Below are 20,706 nucleotides of genomic sequence, written 5' to 3' on the forward strand. Positions count from 1 at the left end.
TTGTGAGAGGGCATGCAAAAGTGATGAGAGAATGAACATGAGTAAAATCAGCCTGCTTTAAAAATAAGATCACCCTCCTCTTCATTAGGTCTTGCGCTGACTTCTGATACTTTCCTACACCACCATCTTCTTTCTCTCACCCTCCTGCTTGAGTAAGCCTACATTTTTAATGCATCTTTTGCAATCAGGGATCCTCCTGAATGCCAGACAGGCTGATTTTATTTTCCTACTCTTTTATTTTCCTGACTATTGCCACATCTTCTGAGCTGCTTTTGGGAAACAGCTGCCTGAACTGTTCTGTGGCCTCACCAACTCGAGCAGGGCGCTGGATGCAGGCACCAGTCTGCCCACTGGCCAGGGAGCCTTATAACCATCTCTGCCAGGGTAAGGGGGCACCTCGGGAAAATAAGTTAGTACTGGTATGCACAGAAATCTCTTTTGCCTTAATACACCACATGCACAGCGCAGAGAAAACTCTGGGTGATTTTAACATCACTGTCATTATCACCACCCAGCCTAATCTAGTTTGCGGGTTGGGAGGGATACAGATTTTACATATTGCTGTAAATCATTAAGATTTTGAGGCTCTTGCCCTCTGTGAGAGCAAATCAGGACTTGCTGTCAAGGTCAGACTGGAAGACAAGGAAGCAGGAAATAATGGCATGCCTAAAGGCTGACCCAGACAGATGTCCTGGGATTCCTTCCCTCAGCCTGGTTGCCGGCTTTTTCCTCCAATTGATACTACCCAGAAGTTAGGTCTCTGGGCACCCTCTCTTCTCCAGCCAGCCCTTCCAGGACTGCAAATCTGTACCTGTGTGCTGTATGTGGGACAACACTGATGCCTATTGGGGACAGCTTGTAGGTGGCATCACTAAAGAGGCCATAACCTGATGCTGTTGTGGGCTTTGGGACACACATATTACATCAAAAGGAGTGAGGAAGAGCAACATTTTCACTTGGAGATGGTGGAATAGCATCCACAGGTTCTTCTCCTGTGCCTCTGATGCTTCACTTGCACACCCCAAGTGAGAAAATGCCTTCTCTGGCTGGTGTCACTTCACTAATAAATCAGAGCAAACTGAGGGGAGAGCTGAAATATCCACACACAGTATCTGCATGCACTGTTTCAGTGTTCAGATTAAACAGGAAACCCACACGGTCAAACCCAGTAACATGCTCATCTTCAGAAAGAGCAGGCACCCCTGAAAAGGGAAACCACGTTCCTTTACATGTTCCATCACACCAAAGAAATAAAAGAAGGACCATTCCATGTGCTTGCTTGATCCATCAGTTTGTTTATGGCTAAAGTGCAGTTACTGAGCTAGAGGTGCCATCCTTGCATGATGGTATCTGCTCGTTTCTCAGTGCCTGTTGCTCTCAGGAACTGGAGGGCAGTGTCTTGTACGGATTGAGGATCCCTTTGGGGTCTAACATGGCTTTGAAACGCTGCATTAGAAAGACTGCCTCATCGGGTTTGCTGTACTGAATGAACTGCTTTTTCTTGAAGCCCAGTCCGTGCTCTGCACTGATACTGCCATTGTATCTTGCAGTCCACTCATACACAAATGGCTCAATGGCATCCAGCAGGGAATGGCTATAGGACTCCGCTGTGATGTTCAAGTGCAAGTTTCCGTCTCCTGGAAGAAAACATTGCAGAGATGGGTCTGTAAGAAAAACTCAGTGGCCCTGCCGTGCAGACTCATTACTGCCTCCTCCACGTACTCAAACAACAGTGCCTTTGTTAGTCTCCAAACTGTGCAAGTAAGGATGAGTTCATTGTCCTTCTACAAACATCAGCCTCTCCATGCACAAATAATTCAAACAGGACCTTTGTTTTTCCATGCTTTCAATACAGTATTTGAGGAAGTATTCTGAGTTAAGCTACTTTCAAATTCCCACTCTTGTGATTTTAAAATTCAAACAACTGTGCTGCATTAATTATTGTCCCACTGCCGAGATGGCATGCCATAGAATTCCCCAATGGTATTTCATAATGATCATTAGATTTTAATATGGCCCTCCATCATTCTCTCTCCCTATTATGTTTGTGCAATGTTCTAAATGCACTTTGGCACTGTGTCAACAGAAACAACACAAGCAGAACATTTTCTCCTTTTGCCATTTGTGTGTGATGGTATTTGATTAAGCACATAGTTGCTGGGTATTTGGAAGACAAAACACACAAAGATAAACACAACTTACTCATTCTCACTCTGGAACCTCTTCCTACATCCCAGCAAACCCTCACAGCTTAATCCTCAATACCAAGAGCTACCAGAGGCAGGCTTTATTATGCAGACTTGTCTTCCCATGTCTTTCAAATCATCTCAAACCAAGCATGCTCAAGAGTGTTCTGTTCTTTTTTTTTTTAAACAGAACAGCTCTGCTAAACTACCAATTTACCTGCTTGTAAATCAAATTAGTTTGAAAGCATTCTGACAAACGTACCAGCCTTTCTGTGCATTACCTTTATCACTCTCCTTTAGAGGGTTAATGGCCTAGATAAAATTGATTTTCAATACGACTAATCACTTTGGACAAGGAAGTGTTTATCTACCAAATGTGTCTAAGTACGTTAATCAAATTGATGGTCCAATTAAACAACCTACACACTTAAACAGAAAGTACAGAGCAAGAAGATACAAATGACCAGTTCTGTGCCTGTCTGGCTACCAAACTGCCATTAATATATGGAATACAGTCTGAAAGCAATGAAATTAAAGCACAAAGATCCTTACGCATCCTCCTCTTCTAACAGCTCTCGGCTATTTAGTCTATGCCTCTCACTAATGTAAAAACCACCATTAAAACTGCTAGGAAGTTGCACAGCAAAACCTGGAGCACAAAAGAGCAATCACCTCCTTTCCCAGCATCCACACTTACCCAAGTGGCCATAGCCCACCACGTTTTTGGCACTCTGGCCCAGCCGAGCCCTCATGTCAGTCACGAGATCATACAGCTTTCCCACAGGGAGAGAGATGTCATATTTGTAGACGTAACCATCATGAGTGAGGGCCTCTGTGATCCTCTCCCGCAGACTCCACAGCATCTGACAAATCAAAGATCAAAGAAATCCAAATAAACCAAGTACCTCTTGGCTTCCATGCTTTGTGGCATGGAGGGAAAAAAGCCTTGATTCTTCGCATCAACTTCTGATTTCCCTCGATACCCTTTGCGTCTTGGAAGCTAGTAGTAACACTTTCTTGGCAGCATCATACAGTAAAGTGATACACCAACTCTTCAAGCTTGACAGTACCCCACATAGAAAGAACACAGGCAGGGGCATTCTCTCCAAAGCTGTTTTGGGTTTCCCAAGAAGTGGGGATGTGCCTCCTCTACTGAACTGCAAGGATTGGTTTGGCAACTGGGGCTGGAAGAACCATGGGTCAGTGTAAAAGACTCATGTTCACCGGGCGGACACAAATCACTGTCCTTCTCACTGAGACATTATGTGTCTGTCTTGTTCCCTGGGACCACAGTCTCTGGCTCTAACACACTGTCACGCTGGCCTACAGGAATTTGCTCACTCCCAGCCTTGCTGACAACTCTGTTTCTGGTTTTGATAATTTTCAGGCAGTTTGGGTCCTACCCCAGCAACTACTGAAAGATGTAATTCATTATCCTGATCTTTTTAAAAAGGGAAACATCCACCAAATACTCAGGCCTTCTGGGAAGAGTCAGCAGTGGTAAGTATTCTCTCTTAGCACTCCTACTCAATAGGCCAAGTAAGCTACCAGATTGCTTGGGGACGCTTATACCAAACATCAGTCTGAACACTTCCCTATGAAAAATACAAATCCAAGTAGAGAATCACGTCAAAGAGATTTGCGCAAAAGGAAACGATGACTTGCCTTTATTTTCTTATCATCCGTTGCCACAGTTCCATCAGTGACTGAACCAGAAGTCATGGTCTGTTCTAGGAAGTTGTTCAATTTTTCTTCATCATGGGTTGAGTTGGAGCCCGAAGTTTCAATTAAAACATAAAAAGGGCTGCCTGAAAGTGAGGGAGAACCGAATAAGCAGATGCTCTGGGGTAAAACCACAGAACTTAGCGCAGGTTCTGGAGCTCTTCCCAAGCCTGGCACATTTCATGAGGTCGCTCTACTGCCCAGATTCTCTGGTGCCAGGTGAACGGGCAGCTCAAGTCGCAATCTTTTATCTGTAGGGCACTTCACTTACACACTCTATCCTTTACCTAGCCACCTATCCTTTAGCTAGCTTTTCAGAAAACTAGCAGTTTCGTGGGAACAAGTAGAAGTAAAAAGTCTTATCTTTAAAGACTTCCACCAAACCTGTTTGGGATTGAGTACTGGGTAAAAAAATTATAAGGAATGCCCACACACTCATTGACATATATATATATATATGTATATATATAAAACTAGGCTAAAAATCCCCAATGCATGTATGACAGTGGTACCTGTCACTGGGCTGGACAGCTTGAGATGTCTCTCAACCAATTCCATGCACTTCTCATCCATGAACTCATAGGCAGACAGGATCTCTCCCAGCATGGCTCTGCAGGCTGTAAATGTTTCCAGAACCTTAGTGAAACTCTGACACCCTTCAGATAGAACAGAGAGGAATCAGGAACAAAAACCAGCTCCCCAAAACCTTGTAAAAAGTTTTAAAAAGTCTATCAGGCTTCAGGTCATCTTTCCCATCTCCAGAAAATGCAACCTGCTACCCCGCATGGGTTTAGATCAGCCGTTCTTGTAATGGTTTGAGCTGGGAAAGGTTTCAGAGCAGAACAGCAGGAGGATATAGCAATTAGTCTTTGCTGTGGCAAGACCTCTTGAACACTCTAAGACACTTCATACCAAAATGTCTGCCCCACGCTCAGTTCTCAGCCCAGGCAAGAAGGTGACCCCAGAAATTTAAAGGCCACTGTAAGAGTCCAGGCAAATTCTGGGGTCCACTGCACATATTCCACAGGTCTGTCAGCACTTGGAGTCTACTCATCCCCTCCTAGGAGTTTCGCTCTCTGCTCTCAAGGCCACATCTGATGTGACCAAGCTGTTTGAGAAGCCCCTGCTGGCCTTGGAGATTTTTGAGGAAAGAACAGTCTCAGTGAAGGCTCCCCACAAACAACTCTGTCAAAAAGCCTCAGCAAGGACACCCCAGCTGAGGCTCACTCTGAAGCAGCTTTTAAGCAGCTGTGCCTGGCCATGTACCCTGCTGATCCACACCCTGACCTGCAGACTTGATTTCCCAGCCTTGCCTTGTCACTATGGACTCACCCAGTGACCGCTGGATTGTGACCAGACTTGCCCTGCTCACCTCACTCGGGTACTGTCAGACTGGGCCCTCATCAGTGAGGGCACTGTCCTGCCTGCCTCTTCATCCAGCTAAGCTCCTGGCTCTCCTTCCCTTGCAGAGCAACCTGTCCTTGCAGGTATTTTACACATTTACAAATACCTGCACAGGCATTTTAACATACAGCACCATACTGTTTCTCAGAAACAAGGTGATGCTGGTAGTCTAGCTCAGCAGGCTGACCAGTGCTTTCTTCCCCCATTCCTATTCCCTTCCCAGCCTCTGAATTCAGGTGTGAAATTATTAATATCAGCTCCTACCTAGGAATGCCAGATTCACAGCCTTAGGTTTCTGAGGACAGAGTATGGAGACAGCAGTGATAACTCCCAAGGTCCCCTCGGATCCAATGAAAAGCTGCTTCAAGTCATAGCCAGTGTTATCTTTGCGCAGAGACGCCAAGCAGTCCAGAGCTGAGCCATCAGCCAGCACCTGTGGGAATATGGAGACCCAGTCAAAGCACCAATGTAGAAATCTGCTGTCGTAAGCTTGTCTACTACCAAGCTGATGAAAAGCTGCCACTAGCCTTGAGCAGTGGACACCAGCTGCAGCCCATTCTCACAGTCTCATCACTGTTCCTCCATTCCTAGCTCTTCCTCCTCTCTGTATCCTGCCTGAGTCTTCCCCCAAACTTTTCTGCTTCTTTTTTTATGGTGCTGTTTGCACATGTTCCAGCAGGACAAGTAATAACAGAAGATGGAGTTTGCTGTGCTTTTCTTACCAGCAGTGGAGAAGATCAGCCATTCTTTGCAGCCCTAGCTCCCATTTTTCCACAGAAACAAGGAACACTATTTGAGACAGTGAACATAGTTAACCAGAATGAAGCAAGCCCTCCACCACTTGAGCCTTAAATCAAGGCTGAATGTCTCTAAGACACGTTATTAAAGGCTGTTTTGACACTAGAGGGACTAACCTGAGAGACAAAAGCTCTCCTTTCTGGGCCTACACAATAAAACCAAACCAGGCTTTTGTTACCTACCCAATTTATTTCCTATTAGCTCTCTGCTCCCAAGCCCCCAAATCTTTTAGAACCACTAATCCCAGCCTTTACACACAGAGGCACAGGCCTGTAGGGCAGAAGCAGGCTGAGGAACGGCAAAGACTCTAGGAGAAAGCCAGCAGCCAAACAAACCCAAAGCAGGCGGCTCTATTAAAAGTCGAGTGAGCAGCCACTAGAAAGAGTGTGCTGTAGGATGGATTTAGCAGAGTGTTCCAGAGACTCACCGCTCCACAGAGGAACCAACCTCATGCAGGTAACTTGCGATCACCAAATCTCTCCCTACATTCTCTTCACTTCTCTGGATTAGAAAACTACCTGATATTACTTCTGTCAGTAAGGACACAGGAGGAAGCTGGAAACTACAGTAGCAGTAACAGATGCTACATGCATGAGGACACTTGTTGACCCTTGCAAAAGAGCCATACAAGGGAAAGTTAAGAGTGGAAGCCTGGAGAGGAACTTGTCTGCATCATGGACAGCTAAGGGCTAGAACAGCAGGAAATGGTAAGAAGTAGAGGTTTAAATGCAGAACGGAACTGCCAGGTACTCGCCTTACCACTTCCAGTCCTAGCACTGTCCCTCGGAGAGAGCCGTATCTCAAGAGCCGTAAGCCTCCAGCATTTGTGGCCACATTACCACCGATGTGACAGCTACCCTTCGCTCCCAAGTCAAGTGGCATGATAAACCCCTGCTCCTCCAAGTACTCGTTGAGTTTCTCTAAGATGCAGCCAGCCTGGCACACAAGGATTCCTGAAACATAAATGTCCTGCTACAAGCTGATGCCCAAGAAGAAGGTGCCTCCTCAAGAGGCGGGATAAGTACAAGCAGATGCAACCACCCCTTCCTCCAAAACTGTCTGGGATTCAGTTTAAATGCACAGGAAGTCTGTCCATGCTATAGGGCATTGTCCTACCCCTTCACAAGCCTAGGGGAGCTTTGCCATTGCCTCAACATCTAGTCATCTACAACTCTGGACTGGTAAAACACAATGACATTAAGTGTATCTCTGCCTGTTGTTCTCTCTCTCGAACCAAAATACTCAAACCAGCCTGATTCCTAACTCTCCAAATCCAAACAACATGTAAGTTTCCCCTCCCCTTCCCTTCCCTCTGCTAGTGTAGTTATTAGGTGCCGCCTTCAACACTGTCATTCTGCTCCACCTGCTGGGTTTCTAATTTAATTTATGAGCAGATAATAGGATGTCCATGTTTCTCTTCTCCCTTTCTTCCCCCTTCTGCCACCAGATGTATTTTTATATCTGCTACTGTTATAGCCTAAGGATTACATCAGCAGCAGAAGCCTGGATGAAACAAACCTCTGATGCTCCTTATGACACTGCTGGGCAGAACCTTGCTGATGCTGCAGTTATCAGTTCCCAGGAAAAATGGCTGGTTTAAGGCCTGGGGCTCATTTCTGTGCCTCACATCTCTATGATATTTACCAGACACCTTGTCAAAGCTGACGATCCGGTTCATGAGAACAGTGGAGAGAATGATCTCATCAAAGACAGGAACGCTGCCCCCAACAAGGCCTGTGTTACCCCCCTGTGGGTTCACTGCCAGGTTCCTCTCATAGCAGTATCTGGAAGGAAAAAGGTTTCTGAAGCCTTATGCATTTTAAGGCCGTAATTCAGTCTATCAGAAGAGTTTCACCTCCACATGAACGTCTACTGTTGCGACAGCACTCAACACTCCTTAAAATTAAGCAGCGTTTAGCCTGAAGATTAAATTGATATAAAGGGACAGTTTCACTGCAAAAGTGAGAAAGCACAATTCCTTACTAAACTCATTGCAGCACTGAGCAAAGGAACGAACACTTGGGGTTACCCTCATGCATATCTACAGATCTGCCACTTAACATCTGCCTGGAAGTCACCGCTCACTCTGTTTATACATAAGCTATTTATCACCCCAGAAAAGCGGAGGTCCAGGGAGAGCACTGGGCCTGGGAAATACAAGGGACAGGTGGAAGTCCCCTTCTGCTTGAAAAATTTCAGCTGCCTAAGTGAAAACACTCCTAATTAGGAACCTGTAGGTTTTTTAGACAAGCAACACTGGCTCCCCACCAGTACATGCATACCCCCAGACTAGCAACAGCATACAGCGTTTCCCATCCTGGGAGCAGATGGAACAAAAGGTACATCAGGGAACACTGGGCAGCCCAAGGAAATGGGGATATAAAGAGCAGAGGGGAGAGCTGAAGTCACCAGAGCTCAACCACAAGACACATAGTCGGGAAGAAAACAGCTTCAGCAATTCCAATGCTTGGGCAATTAGTGCCTCAACATCTAAAATTTCCCTTCACCTGCCGGATCCTCCCTGACTACACCAGAGTTTCCTCACCAAAAGCCCAGCAGAAAAGGTGTGTGTTACCTGAGAACTTGAGATACTTCTGCTGTTGTCTGCGGCTTCAGCATCAGCTTGCTACAGCCTGCAATGAAAGCAAGGGACTCTGAAGCCTCTAAAGTTGAACAACTCTGAAGTTGTGGGCTCTAAAGTTGAGGTGAGAAAGAAAAAGGTGGTGAAGCATGATGTCCGAAATAACAATGCTCTCTCCACTGTGAGGCAGAGGCATTTTAACCACTATTAAACCAAACATTTTCAATAGTGGGCTTTCCCTTAAACCACCGTAGAAACTTTGCATGTATCCATAGACTCGGTTCCCAGTGGGGGCAATGGGAAAGGTTTTATATTCTCATGCAATCTTTGACAAAAGCAACAGAAAATTCACACCACTTGTTTTCTGAGGTTCAGCCAAAACTGTTAACTGTATCAATTTGTTTCAGGAAAAAATTACTTAGTAAGTTAACTGGGCTTAGATTTTTTTTTTTTTTTAAATGAAAGCCTGAAAGATTGGCAGATATTAGGTAATTCTCAAAGGAATATTTTCTGTGAGGAAAACTCATTTTGGCCTGTAAAGACATGGTCTGCTATAAATAAAGATGAGATTTCCTTTGGCAGGCTTTTCATTCTGGTACATTATCGGGGCAGAGAGGAGGTTTTACCAAAATCAAGAAAATAAACACAAGCTCACGTACCTCGGACTGATTTAAGCCAGTCCACATTAAATGATTTCAATTCCTCCGGATTTGTGATGACTCTACCTGGCATTACACGCTCAAAGAAAGCCACATCAGTGTCAGAGACAAGGGCGAAGGGCAGCCGCTGCACTCTGTAACGCTCACTAGTCAGCATGACCTCCTGGAAGCTGGAGGAGGCTGCGTGGAGTGCTCTCCTGCCCCGAGGCCTCATACCCCAAGGCCTGGAAACCACACTCGTGGGCACACCTGACAGTTTCCTCCGCTGAAGCGTCCCCGGGGCAGAAGTCACTCTCTGCTGTGCCAAGATTCTCCTGGGGAAGCTTGTCAGCCATCTTAGCCCAGTCCAGCGATTCCACACAGAGCAGCGGGGGACCGCAGAGGAAATCCCCATGATCACCCTGAAAAGCAGAGGCCTAGCTCATGGCCGAGCTCCCCTCCTTGCCGCCCGGGCTCGGGTGGGGCGGGAGGGTGTCCTCTCCCGGAGGAAGCAGCTTAAGCGCTCCCCCAGCTTGTGAGGAGCTGGGAACAGGCCCCTCGAGTGTGACAACCACCCTGCCAGGCGATACCACGCATCAGGCGGATGGGGGGCGGGGGGGGATACCCATCCCGTAGCGCCTCAGACAGCGGGTCTCCCCGCTGCCGTGACCAACCGCCCGCCCAAGCCCAGCCGGGACACGGCAGCCTCACGCACCCCTCGGGTGCTTTTGGGCCTGGCAGCTTCAGGCCTGTCCCGGTGCAGGCAGCAATGGAGGCTGGGCGGCTGTGAGGAACGGCTGCGGCCGGGGCCCCGGGCCCGGGTTTCCCCTCCGCTCCCTGCGGGGGCCGGGCCGAAGTCCGCCACCGCCGCCACCTCGCACAGAGCGCATGCGCTCAGCGCAGGCGGGCGGCACCGCCGCCTGGCGGCAGGAGGCCGCCGCAGCACGCCCACCGGCCCCGCGGAACCGCCCAGGCCCTAGCGCCCCCCGCCGCCGCCGCCTGCCCCGGCAGGGCTGATCGCCGGTTCCCCCCCGGCCCACCCTGCAACACAGCCGGAGCGCCGGGCACTCCGCCACCCCTCCACCCCCCTCAAACGCCGACAGAAGCACACCTCTGCCACCGCTAACACGCTCTCGTCTGTCTTTGTTCCCAAAAATACTTTATTTATAACAATATATCCATTATCTATATCGTGATCCAAAAATACAGATATACATTTTTTACTTTACATTCCGTTTTTTGTTTTGCTTCTCCTTAATAAAAAGATTTATATTCTCTTCCATTTACAAAGGGAACACGGATCTAATTCCTTTAAAAAATAGAACAATCGGGTTAAAGTCGTTTCACCTCCAGTTTGGATGAGCTGCAATAAAGCTGAATGCCGCAGGGTATTCCTGGTGCTTCGACAATCTTTAGTGGAACATTCCTTTACATATATCACAGTCTTGTTCACCCTTCTCCAGAAAAGTATATTTAACACTGTACATTCAAAATTCAGGAGAAAGATTTAAATCCTTTTGTAAGCAAAAATGAAGGCTACTGGTATTTCTGTCTCTAAGGAGTTTTAAAAATCTCTAAAGCCAGCCGTACATGGCCAAGAGACGCTCCTGAGCCTGTATGGGCTGAGGGGGACAGTTTATTGCTGGTTTTGGACATTAGATGTTCTGATACATTAGAGATGTTACGTCGTAAAGAAGAGGAGTATGTTGTATCTCACACTGTTCACGATTCCTGCAAAGTTATCTTTCTTTTTGAGGGCTGATGGTAACTTCCAGAGCTTGTTTTTCTTTTTGCTTTGCTGGTTAAAACGGAAAAGGTCCGCTCTTCCGAGCCCCAGAAAGCACTGGCTAACAAAATGCATTTTACTGTCCTACCCGACCATCCTTCCTGAGCTGAGGGTGGTCAGCTCCGCACTCACTTATCCACAGCTGCACATTTCCGTAAGGGCACGTTTCCAGCAAGACCTCCAGAGAGGCGCAGTGGAATTTCGAGACTGTTTCAAATCAAATGCTTAATCTATGGTGATACCACTACTAATAAAGCCTTAGGGGAAAAAAATAATAATAATAATAATAATAATAATAATAATAATAAAAAGAAACAAACAAAAAAGTCAAATACAATCTCACTGGATGGAAGGGGAAAATAAAACCTGAAACGGCACCAACACTAGTCTTCAGGACACAGTAACGCTCCTACATTAATCCAGTGTAGCAGGTCAATGAGGTACAGGTCTCACTCACTGGTTACTGAATTACAGGCTGGCTCATGAGGTATCACGATTAAATTTGCTCTCAAAAAAAAAAAAAAAAAAAAAAAACAGGCAGAAAGAAAAAGAGGGCTGACTGTATTTCTAAGTTCAGGTTTGCATGACTATGCTTTCCTCCTCCTTCCCCCTCTGCTTTTAATTTGGCTGCCTGCTTTCCCGGTGCTATTACAATAGCAACAATAAGCGTGCATCATCTTGTAAACGTATCCATGGAAACTTCATATACAACACATGGAGTGATGTAACATAGCAAAGACATGCGCAACATCACACTTTAAATGACAGGACCCTGGAGATGAGTATTTTTCTTTTTTTTTTTCCCCATAGCAGATGCAGTAAATCAAAACGTTCACAGAAAAGCTGTCTCAGTATCAAGAGGTTTCTTCTATGTCAGTCTTGGCATACCTGCAGCATCTACAAAGCCCAACAGACCAAAGCAGGGGAGGAATACTGGCAAGGACCGTGTTCTACTTTCTTTCATTGCAAAACACAAGTAAGAGGGTCAGTATAACAGGGGAAAAAACTTTTTTCTTTGGGAAACAGGTGCCAAAATCTGACTAGAAGTGGGTTGGGTTTTTTTTTTTTTTTTCCTTCCGTACTGTTTATTCAGATTGTTTTTACAGCAGCAAAAAAAGCTTATCTGGAAGTTTCTTAATGCCTTTCCAGCAGTCTATACCAAGAGCTCCTGCACAATGGTATGCAAAGTAGTACACAGCCCTGCACAGAGCTGCCATTAACACACATCAGGGATCACAGCCAGCAAAGTTCATGAACCCTGGTGCCTCCTGCTGCAGGGGTTTTTGGTTTGAGGCTTTTATTTTTTTTTTCCCCTCCACCAGCAGAACCACCTTTCCCTACAATATCTTTTATTGCGGGCAGGTAAGCCCCATAATACACGGGATATATATGAAGACAAGAGTTGTCTCTGCTCTTCCCTCAACTTCTGCATGCACTATAACTCAGAGGAAGGAAAAAGACAGAAAGACTTTTGTTTTCCTACACCCAATTTCCTTCTCTTCCTTCCGCTGCAGCAACTGACACTGTGATGACAGCAAGGATTCACATTCATAATCTGAAAGGCAGCTTAAAGAAGTCAAGAACATGCAAATGTGCACCACCACCCCCCCCCCAAAAAAAGACAAGAAGTCATTTTAAAGCATTCCTGCTGAATAGCCTTCTTCAATAGCAGTGCTTCATCCCAAATGCAATTCAAAACCCCCCACCATGCTACCACATGGCCACCTTTCAGCTTTGCCACACCATCAGGGGAACATACACACATCCTCTTTACAGAGCCTTCCCCTAAGGCTTATTTTCCTGATTTACCCAGGTGCAACACAGGCAAACACAAGTAACAAAAATCAGGCCTTCATCCTATTTTATGAACAAACCCGACCTTCTATCTCTACAAGAATACTGTAGGTTTTATCTTCACAGTAATGTACTTAAAGGATCTTCAGAGAAATGGAAACAGCCAGGAAAGATAGTGCCCTCTCTCAATATTACTGTCACTAAGAAACACTGCAGGACAATTCCTTTGCTATTTAAAGGTTTTCTCCCAAACCTTTTCTACAAGGAGGTGAAAAGTCAAATGGTCTGCTTCTGTTAAGGTTCATGTGAATGGGGGCAAGATGAAGTAAAATAAAGGCAGTGCAAAGGTAGACAGAAGAAATTCCCCAAAAGAGAAGATACGACCATACCTCTCTCCCATCCCTCCCCTGTCAAAACTAAGCACAGTACTTGGCTTTGAGGAAATGGACACTGGGAACAGTTAACCAGCTTTCCTGTTCCGTTCTGTACTACAAAGCTGCAGAACAAATCGATTTCACACCTAAACAACAGAGCCTACTTCTTTCATGCAGGCTACATCAGAGAAAATTCCTTTTTCTCTGCCACGCCAAGCTCCAGGCCTAAACTATTTCCACGATGGCAATGCACCATGCTGAAGATACAGGTAGTTCATTCTCCTGCAATGCCTTACGTGGTTTCACAGACTCCTATAAAGTAGCAGAGACTACAGCTCCTGAGTGCCCTAGCACTTCAGAGTAACACCAATTTCAGTGCTGTGCAAGTGTAACATAAATAAAATCCCTGTGGCAAAGGGATTTGGGACTCCCTCCCAAAGTCATTTTCTCGTGAAAGAACAGGAATTACAACTGGCCGCTGGACAATTAAATAACATACCAGAAAAAGGAGAAGGGTAGGTTAAAAAAAAAAAAAAAAAAAAAAAAAATCAAAGGTAATATTGCAACATGAATGAAGGAATATATTAAATTCTTCTTGCCTCAGAGGATGTATTCCCCTCTACTCCTTACTTCTTTTTCTTTCTTTCCTGAACACAACGAGGACAAAACCTACAAGGAAAAAAGAGGCTGTAATTAGTTCCTGAAGTTAACAACACATAGCCTAAGAACTCTTTTTAGTATTTGGGAATGAGTGGGTAGGAGGGTCGTTTAAAAGCAGCCAATTCAAGTAACTGCAACAGTTTTCATGACATGCAGGAACCCTGGGCAAATAGGAAAGGAATTGTACCAACTCAGGTGGGCAGAAGTGACAGATAGCACTGGAAGGCTTCCAGGGCTCATCAGCCCCCTCACAGCTGTGATTCACCTTACTTCATGCACCTAGAAGTTACCCCAAGTAACTTCTCCAAGTTTGTCACACAAGCTTCCTCTACAGGCAAAAGAAAAAACAGATATGTTCCTCCAATTCATTCCTTCCTCTCCCTCCAATGATTGCAGTTCACTTTCACTTAAGCCTGTTTCTAACAGGCATCTTGTTAATTAGATGAGAGCAGTCCATTAAACAGAAACCAAGTACAGAACACACCTATGACTCTTTCCAAGATGAGCACGTACATAAGCAAAACCTAGAGCAGTTTTCAAACTTTGCTTCCAGAAGTGAAAAAAATAAACACATCTCTCTTCTCAGTTTTAAGTACAGCCACAACTATGCGACAATACAGCAAACCTGAGATGTTAACATGTACACGTTTACACAAGATCAGATACACGTTTACCCTCAGACCAAAACCTGCTGTTTATCATGCGATTTTGCATATGCCCAGGTCCTCGTTTTGCTCCCACCAGAAACAAAGACTCCCGTGGAAGTAGACTTTAGGAAGAAGGTTCCCCTTGTACCTTCTACGTTCACACAAACACAATCCCAAACCACAGAGGATGCAAACCCTCCAATGACAACAGCAAAGCTCCTCTGCCAGGAAGGGTCACAATGGGGTTTTAATTCTTATTGCGATTCTTGTTGAGGCAAATTGTAGCCTGATAAAAATCAAAAAGCTATATGTTGTCATACTTACCATTTCCCTTTTGGTTTGGTGGTGAGGTCCACACAAGCAAAGTGGAACCATTCAATTGGGCACTGCAAAACAGAAAGGAAAAACCCACAGAGGAGATGCTTAGTGTTTCAGAAACGTTGCTTTCATTTTGCATGATCTAATTGAGCAAGTACCCCCCCTTGGACTTCACAGTGTTGTGATGTAGCAAACACCTGAAAATAAATCATCTCAAGTGCTTACATCCTGGTTGTCACAGCCAATCATTTCTCCATAGGACACCTGGTGACACAAGCAGTAGGTAGGTTCATTGGGGTCCACTGGCATGTCTAGGACATCTGAGGGATGCACCGACAGGATGGTATCAGCAAACTCAGATCTGTGGACAAGGACAGATTGAGGACAAAACACTTTCCAGTTGCAGGCAACACCATGTTTCCAAGATCTAAATCCCACTTGAGAAAATTAGTTTTTAACAGTATCTTCCCTAAAACACACTGACCCTAGTTTAGCGTTTAGATCACGTTATCACATATTATCCAGTGACTAAAATCATAAGGTAGGTTTGATCAAACACAAAACATGAGCTTGACTATAAAGGATTAAGAGAATGATTTATAGATGCCATGACTACATACAGAACACTTCTGCTCGTGGACAGAAGAATTCAATTTTTTTCCCCCAATATGTTTTAATATACATTCTTTTCTCATCGTCAGGCATGAGCAAACCCTCTTGCTCTGACAGGAAGGTATTAAGTTGACATGTCAGTAACAGTCAATGGAAACTATTTTTAGTCTTGTGCCCTTCCACTTAGCCAACTGCAAATATTAGAATTAACAGAGCCCCTTTAATATAAATCATATCACAGAGAGGGGACATGCTTTTTGCCTTACTTCACAAAACCAAATTAGATTATTCAAGACTATCTAGGACACGATTCTTTGAAATCCGCCCCCCCTGCCAAATTCTCCAAGATTCCTAGAACAACAATACAATATCAATTTTTGTCCTGAGGGGCAAGTATTTCTTTTTACAATCAAGACCACAAGCAACTGTTAAAAATAGCCCCATGACAACAAAGCTATTTTCTCCCAGCTTGCCAACAGCAACAGAGATGCTCATCTTGTCCTTCCAGTCAGAGGGCATTCCAAGCATGCTGAGTTTCCACATGCCATCCAAGGAGTTAATTAACAAAGCTGACTTGTCCTAAGAAGGACGCTAATGAAATAGAGTAAGACCAGAACACTCTAACACCGCTCACCATCCAGACACGAGTCATAAATAGGGTAACATGAGCTTGCGGAAAATTCATGAAGTGTCAAGGCAAAGTCGCCAGAGCTGTGACTGGGTATGCCTTACCCTCCTTTGAGTTTCTTTTTCTTTGGTGTATCTTCTTCAGATGTTCGCCTGCCTCGACCGCGAGAGCCTCTTTTGTCTTTCTGACTTCGTCCCTCTATAAAGGAAAAAACCCCATCATTTCAACCCACTTGAATACCAGAAACATCCCCAGATGTTTTTCTTTTGATGCATCTGTTGTTTCAAAATCCTTATTTCATATGTAACTGAGTATGAATACTGATTCTGAAATACATTTTTGTGCCACAAATATGCCAAATTGGCATGTAGCATGACCGAGCACCAAACTCTTGCATTTGCAGTTTTGGCAATTAAATCACTGCAGTACAATGTTAGCCCATATTGCTGCACAAGATATAAATAGCACCATATTTGATTAGACGTGCTGTAATTTTTTTTTTTTATATCTCAGTATATTTTTAGACACTCAGCCAGTTAATTTGTTACTCCATAGCTAATGTAACTTTTATTTCCACATCCCTGATATTACCCCTTATTTCATAGTTCAAAGGCATGAGGCTGTGCTGCTGTAAGCCATGCTCTAATTTCACTGTAATCGTATGAGACTTCCAGTATACATTAACTGGTACAACCAGTATATAGAAACTGGTACCTTCTGTTAACTCCTAATTTTTCCTGCTGTTCTCAGCTTGATTAGTATTCAAATTCTGGTAAAAGGAGGAAAATAGGCAAATTGCCTCTCCTCAAAAAGAGCTTAGAACTTACTCAGTAACAGATCAAGCCTGAAACTAGGATTGTTAAACTCAAGAGCTGTTAACAACATCAGTTCAGTTTTGTCAGTTAGTTCCCCCTTGGCCAGTAAGCTGCTTACAACCAGTAACCGTGGGCCACCTCAGGATGATCTGGCAAGCAGAGACAGTGAGTTAGATCCCAGCACTAGATCTTTCCTCATCTGTTTATTGCCCACCAGAACACTGTAAATATTTGACGAGCATTAAAAACAAGTAGAGAAGTACACTAAGGTGTACTTCTTTTCTTCCTCCAGAAATAACAGCCTCCTTTATATTCTGGTTAGCCAGACAGTGCTGGAAAAGGCTGTCAACCATAAAAAATTTACGCACTTTTCAGGCTTCGAGAGCCAGGGTTTTCAAAGTCACTGCCTTCCAGTTTATCTTTCAGATCTGCTTCAAACCGTGCCAAGTCTGCATCCAGCCGGCGGATATGCTTATCCACCTGCACAGAAGAGGAAACCACAAACTGAATTAAAAAAAATAAAAAAATCCCCAAACGAAAACAGGAAGGACTAATAACTTGGCTGTTATCGGCATGAACAGGAGCATACTACTTCAGAACAAGGCATAAAAGGGGTACCAAACTGGAAAAAGGGAAATGGTACACACAAAGGGAATTAAGGCAGACAGAAAAAGAAAACAGGCAAAAGCAAGAAGACACACTCCATCTACAAAGAGAAAGGAAGGAAAAGGGAGGCGGCATAAAGGAGAGTCAAAGCAACTCAGACTAATGGTTTGCAGAACAGAACAAGACAATGAGAGGTACTAAAAATAATTGTTTTCTCCCTGCAATTTTCAAAACACATTCTTCAACTATTGTCCATGAAATGTGTTGAGTAGATCAGTCTATTTTTTCTGGTATTCTACTGGCACGCTATCAGAAGAAATTTAGTAATAAATACAGGCTTCTGCCGACTATCTCCAATATCAAGTCAATACACATTAAATACCTTGTACGACCCTGATTGCAATAACATGGCTTCCAGAACAGAGATGTAGCAAAGGTATTTTAAGCCACCACCCCCAGACTGTGTTGCTGCAATACCTAGTCCTCAAATTAGTTATCTAGGACACGTTTCAATTCTTGTGAAATCCTTTTCTGCAGTGTTTGATGGCAATAAAACGTGCCGCAGATGTAGCAGAACCCAAAGCATCTCTAGAAGCTGGACAAAACACACTAAGTACAGTCAAAAGGATTCCCTTCACTCAAGTTTTATCTAGGGAATAAAATACACAGAGATCAGAATTATTCAAGGGACAGCTAAATGGACACAGGAGTAGGGGCAGAAGAAGAAAAAAGTGAAAAGCTGCTGCTTAAGATACAAGATTTTCCCACCAGGTCCATCGAGGAAAGTCTGGTGCCCAGTATACAACCAGAATGGTGGCGCTGACGGGTCTGCTTTCTTTTGTCACTTGGAAACCAAGGTAATGGAGCAGATTTCCTTCCGCTCCTCCACAATATAGTGCTGAAGTTGACTTCAAAAATGTTGCTTATGACTAAGACCAGCCCTAAGTAAATTACCGGGTGACAGGGGAGATGCTGGGGAAGAGGGAGTGGGGTAAGTTTGCTGGTATTATTACACAGCAGATGGGTACTACCAATCAAGCAAACTCCAAGTGGGTTAAATGCATTTAGCTCTTCACCAGAAGCAAAGTCTACTTGACACAAAACCTGGTGACACAAGAGGAAGCTTTTTGGGGAAGGCAACAGTAAGAAAAATAAGCTTGAGGACTTGAGGACTAATAATTTGCATCAGTAAGATATTTAAGCAAAAACATAAATATGTCAGGGCAAATGGACGCCATGGAAGTGTCTTCCACGCCCACCCACAGCCCCATTCCAGAGTATGACCATTTTTACAAAAGTCTCACTGGTTGTGATCCTCACCATCTCGTACGTCTGCATAGCCAGCTGGACTTTATCATCGCTGTACTCTTTACATTTGCTGTAGGCACTCTGGATTTTCTTCAGGTGTTCCACTCGTTCCTCAGGTAACATGCTCTTCACCAATTCAATGTATTCTGCTGCAAGACTGTCAATTTCTGCTTTCTTATCTGAAGAGCAAAGTATATACACATGAGAAAGCTGTCTGCCAAAGCAAGTATTTTTTTCTTCTACCTCTTTATGGTATTTAGAGGACCCTTTCTGACAGTTTTTGGACTCCCCCGATTCCTTAATTCCTTAATTTACCTTTTTAAAAAAAAAACATGTTAAGTTAAAGGTATTCACTCTTCAACACTTGAGGTGTGATTCTGATTTCCCCAGTGTTTTACAGTTAATTCAGAGGAGGGGCTCACAGTTAAGATCAGAAACTGAACCCATGGGTCCACAAACTTCAACCTCTCTTCCCACAGGCAGAACACCGTATTTGCTGCACAGCCATTTACCGTTCTAATGGCTCAAACTGAAAATCACTAATGTGCAACCAGATATCAACAACCTCAGAAGAGAAAAAAAAAAAAAGGTCTTGCAAGACACACAGCAATCTACAACTCAGCTGATGTGGAAATAAATACAGGCAAGTAAGGCCATCCGAGGGGCCATCGGGTACAGCGATCACCAGCTACAAATCAATATGCAACTGCTGAAAAAAAAATCTAGTCCTGTGAGCTGTAGCCTTCACAGAAAAGAAACAAACACCGCACAGCACTTGCGTCGAGAAAAGGAAAAGCGGTGGAGGGGACACACATTTTCTAAAGCTGAGTCTCCACAGGACACCCTTCCGGTCCTTCAGGCCGAGGCTCTCCATCAGACTTCGCTTACCAAAATACCTGAACACACCTTCTGTTCTCTGATCCAACTCCCGCATCAGCTGGAAGTTCCTTTGCAGCTCACAAGGCAGGTTTTCAATACCTGGAAGGTAAAGGCCAAGAAATACTACAGCCTGTTCTCCTCATAGCGGCCATCCCTCCTTTGACCCCAAACCAACTCAGCAGACCTAGAAGCCCCACCGCTGAGCGTACACAGGCAGAGAGACGCAGAAGCAGCGTGCAGCCCCTGCCCCCAACTAGAAGCGCCCCAAGAACGAAGCCTGCGCAACGGGAGGCCCGCACCCGAACGTGCCTTTAGTTTTACGTGCCCTGAACCGCCTGTATACATCAGGAGAGCTTACATGAAGCCGCGCAGGCCTTCGCGGGACTCACACTCACCCAGCAGCCGCGTTACTCCCGCTGCTTATCGGGCAGCCGGAGAGGACCCGAGCGGCGCCGCTGCCCAGCGCAGATCCCCGAGCCCTCCGCGCCTCGGCCGGCCCCTACCACCGCCGTGCCCGGCGGGACCCGGGTCCGACAGGACGGAGGGAGGGCGGGGAGCGTGCCGAGCGGGACCCGCGCAGCCGGCCATCGCCTCACAGGCCCGCTACCCGGCGCACAGCGATGACGCGCGGCGGCGGCTGATGACGCATCGCGGCACCGCCCCCTTCCCCCGCCCCCGCCCAGCCCGTGGCGCAGCTCTAATTCCCGCGCCGCCGCCGCCGCCGCCCCGGCCGCCGCCTCGAACCCCCCCATCCCCCGCCGGCTCCGCCGCCCGCCCCCCCCCCGCCCCGCGCCCCGCCCTCACTGTCCAGGTAGTGCTCCAGGTACATGGCGGTCGCCATCTTGCTGCCCGCGCCCCGCCGCCACCGCCGCCGCCGCTTCCCGCCGCCTGCCGGGCCCGCATGACAAGGGCCGCGGCCGCGGCCTCATCCCATATTCATAGCCCGCCCG

General features: G+C 45.7%; 2 protein-coding genes across 11 annotated transcripts; both read right to left on the minus strand.

The window, feature by feature from the left end:
* Positions 1-1,119: 1,119 nt before the first annotated feature.
* Positions 1,120-10,198, minus strand: D2HGDH (D-2-hydroxyglutarate dehydrogenase). Of its 6 annotated transcripts, none has more exons than XM_041126764.1 (10): positions 10,045-10,198; positions 9,600-9,751; positions 8,686-8,743; positions 7,755-7,894; positions 6,870-7,063; positions 5,577-5,745; positions 4,421-4,564; positions 3,852-3,994; positions 2,884-3,049; positions 1,120-1,637 (listed from the first exon to the last, which is right to left on the minus strand). In XM_041126764.1, exons 2-10 carry the CDS (start codon positions 9,742-9,744, stop codon positions 1,378-1,380), a joined length of 1,419 nt encoding a protein of 472 aa, XP_040982698.1. In that variant the 5' UTR covers positions 9,745-9,751; positions 10,045-10,198; the 3' UTR covers positions 1,120-1,377. The 6 variants fall into 6 exon arrangements, with proteins under 6 accessions (XP_040982698.1, XP_040982697.1, XP_029883697.1 ...); XM_041126763.1 differs by having other exon boundaries at positions 4,421-4,525; positions 9,351-9,751; XM_030027837.1 differs by having other exon boundaries at positions 9,351-9,751.
* Positions 10,199-12,166: 1,968 nt separating this feature from the next.
* Positions 12,167-20,701, minus strand: ING5 (inhibitor of growth family member 5). Of its 5 annotated transcripts, none has more exons than XM_030027850.2 (8): positions 20,561-20,701; positions 19,784-19,855; positions 18,890-19,056; positions 17,332-17,443; positions 16,253-16,346; positions 15,134-15,269; positions 14,915-14,976; positions 12,167-13,952 (listed from the first exon to the last, which is right to left on the minus strand). In XM_030027850.2, exons 1-8 carry the CDS (start codon positions 20,595-20,597, stop codon positions 13,910-13,912), a joined length of 723 nt encoding a protein of 240 aa, XP_029883710.1. In that variant the 5' UTR covers positions 20,598-20,701; the 3' UTR covers positions 12,167-13,909. The 5 variants fall into 5 exon arrangements, with proteins under 5 accessions (XP_029883710.1, XP_029883714.1, XP_029883715.1 ...); XM_030027854.2 differs by lacking the exon at positions 20,561-20,701 and adding an exon at positions 20,152-20,351; XM_030027855.2 differs by lacking the exon at positions 20,561-20,701 and adding an exon at positions 20,115-20,351.
* Between the last annotated feature and the right edge of the window lie 5 nt (positions 20,702-20,706).

The sequence above is a fragment of the Aquila chrysaetos genome, chromosome 10 (assembly GCF_900496995.4).
Source record: "Aquila chrysaetos chrysaetos chromosome 10, bAquChr1.4, whole genome shotgun sequence".
In the NCBI taxonomy this organism is placed as follows: Eukaryota; Metazoa; Chordata; class Aves; order Accipitriformes; family Accipitridae; genus Aquila; species Aquila chrysaetos.

Excerpts from the sequence above, each read along its gene's own strand:
- ING5 (XM_030027850.2), bottom strand. The coding sequence starts at position 20,597 with ATGGCGACCGCCATGTACCTGGAGCACTACCTGGACA. Across the intron at positions 19,856-20,560 it reads CCTGGAGCACTACCTGGACA|GTATTGAAAACCTGCCTTGT; the intron begins GTGAGGGCGGGG and ends TTTACCTTCCAG. Across the intron at positions 15,270-16,252 it reads AAAAAGAAACTCAAAGGAGG|ATCTGAGTTTGCTGATACCA; the intron begins GTAAGGCATACC and ends CCTTGTCCACAG.
- D2HGDH (XM_030027837.1), bottom strand. The coding sequence starts at position 9,744 with ATGGGGATTTCCTCTGCGGTCCCCCGCTGCTCTGTGTGGAATCGCTGG. Across the intron at positions 7,895-8,685 it reads GAAGTATCTCAAGTTCTCAG|ATACTGCTATGAGAGGAACC; the intron begins GTAACACACACC and ends TTTTCCTTCCAG. Across the intron at positions 4,565-5,576 it reads TGTGAATCTGGCATTCCTAG|GGTGTCAGAGTTTCACTAAG; the intron begins GTAGGAGCTGAT and ends TTCTATCTGAAG.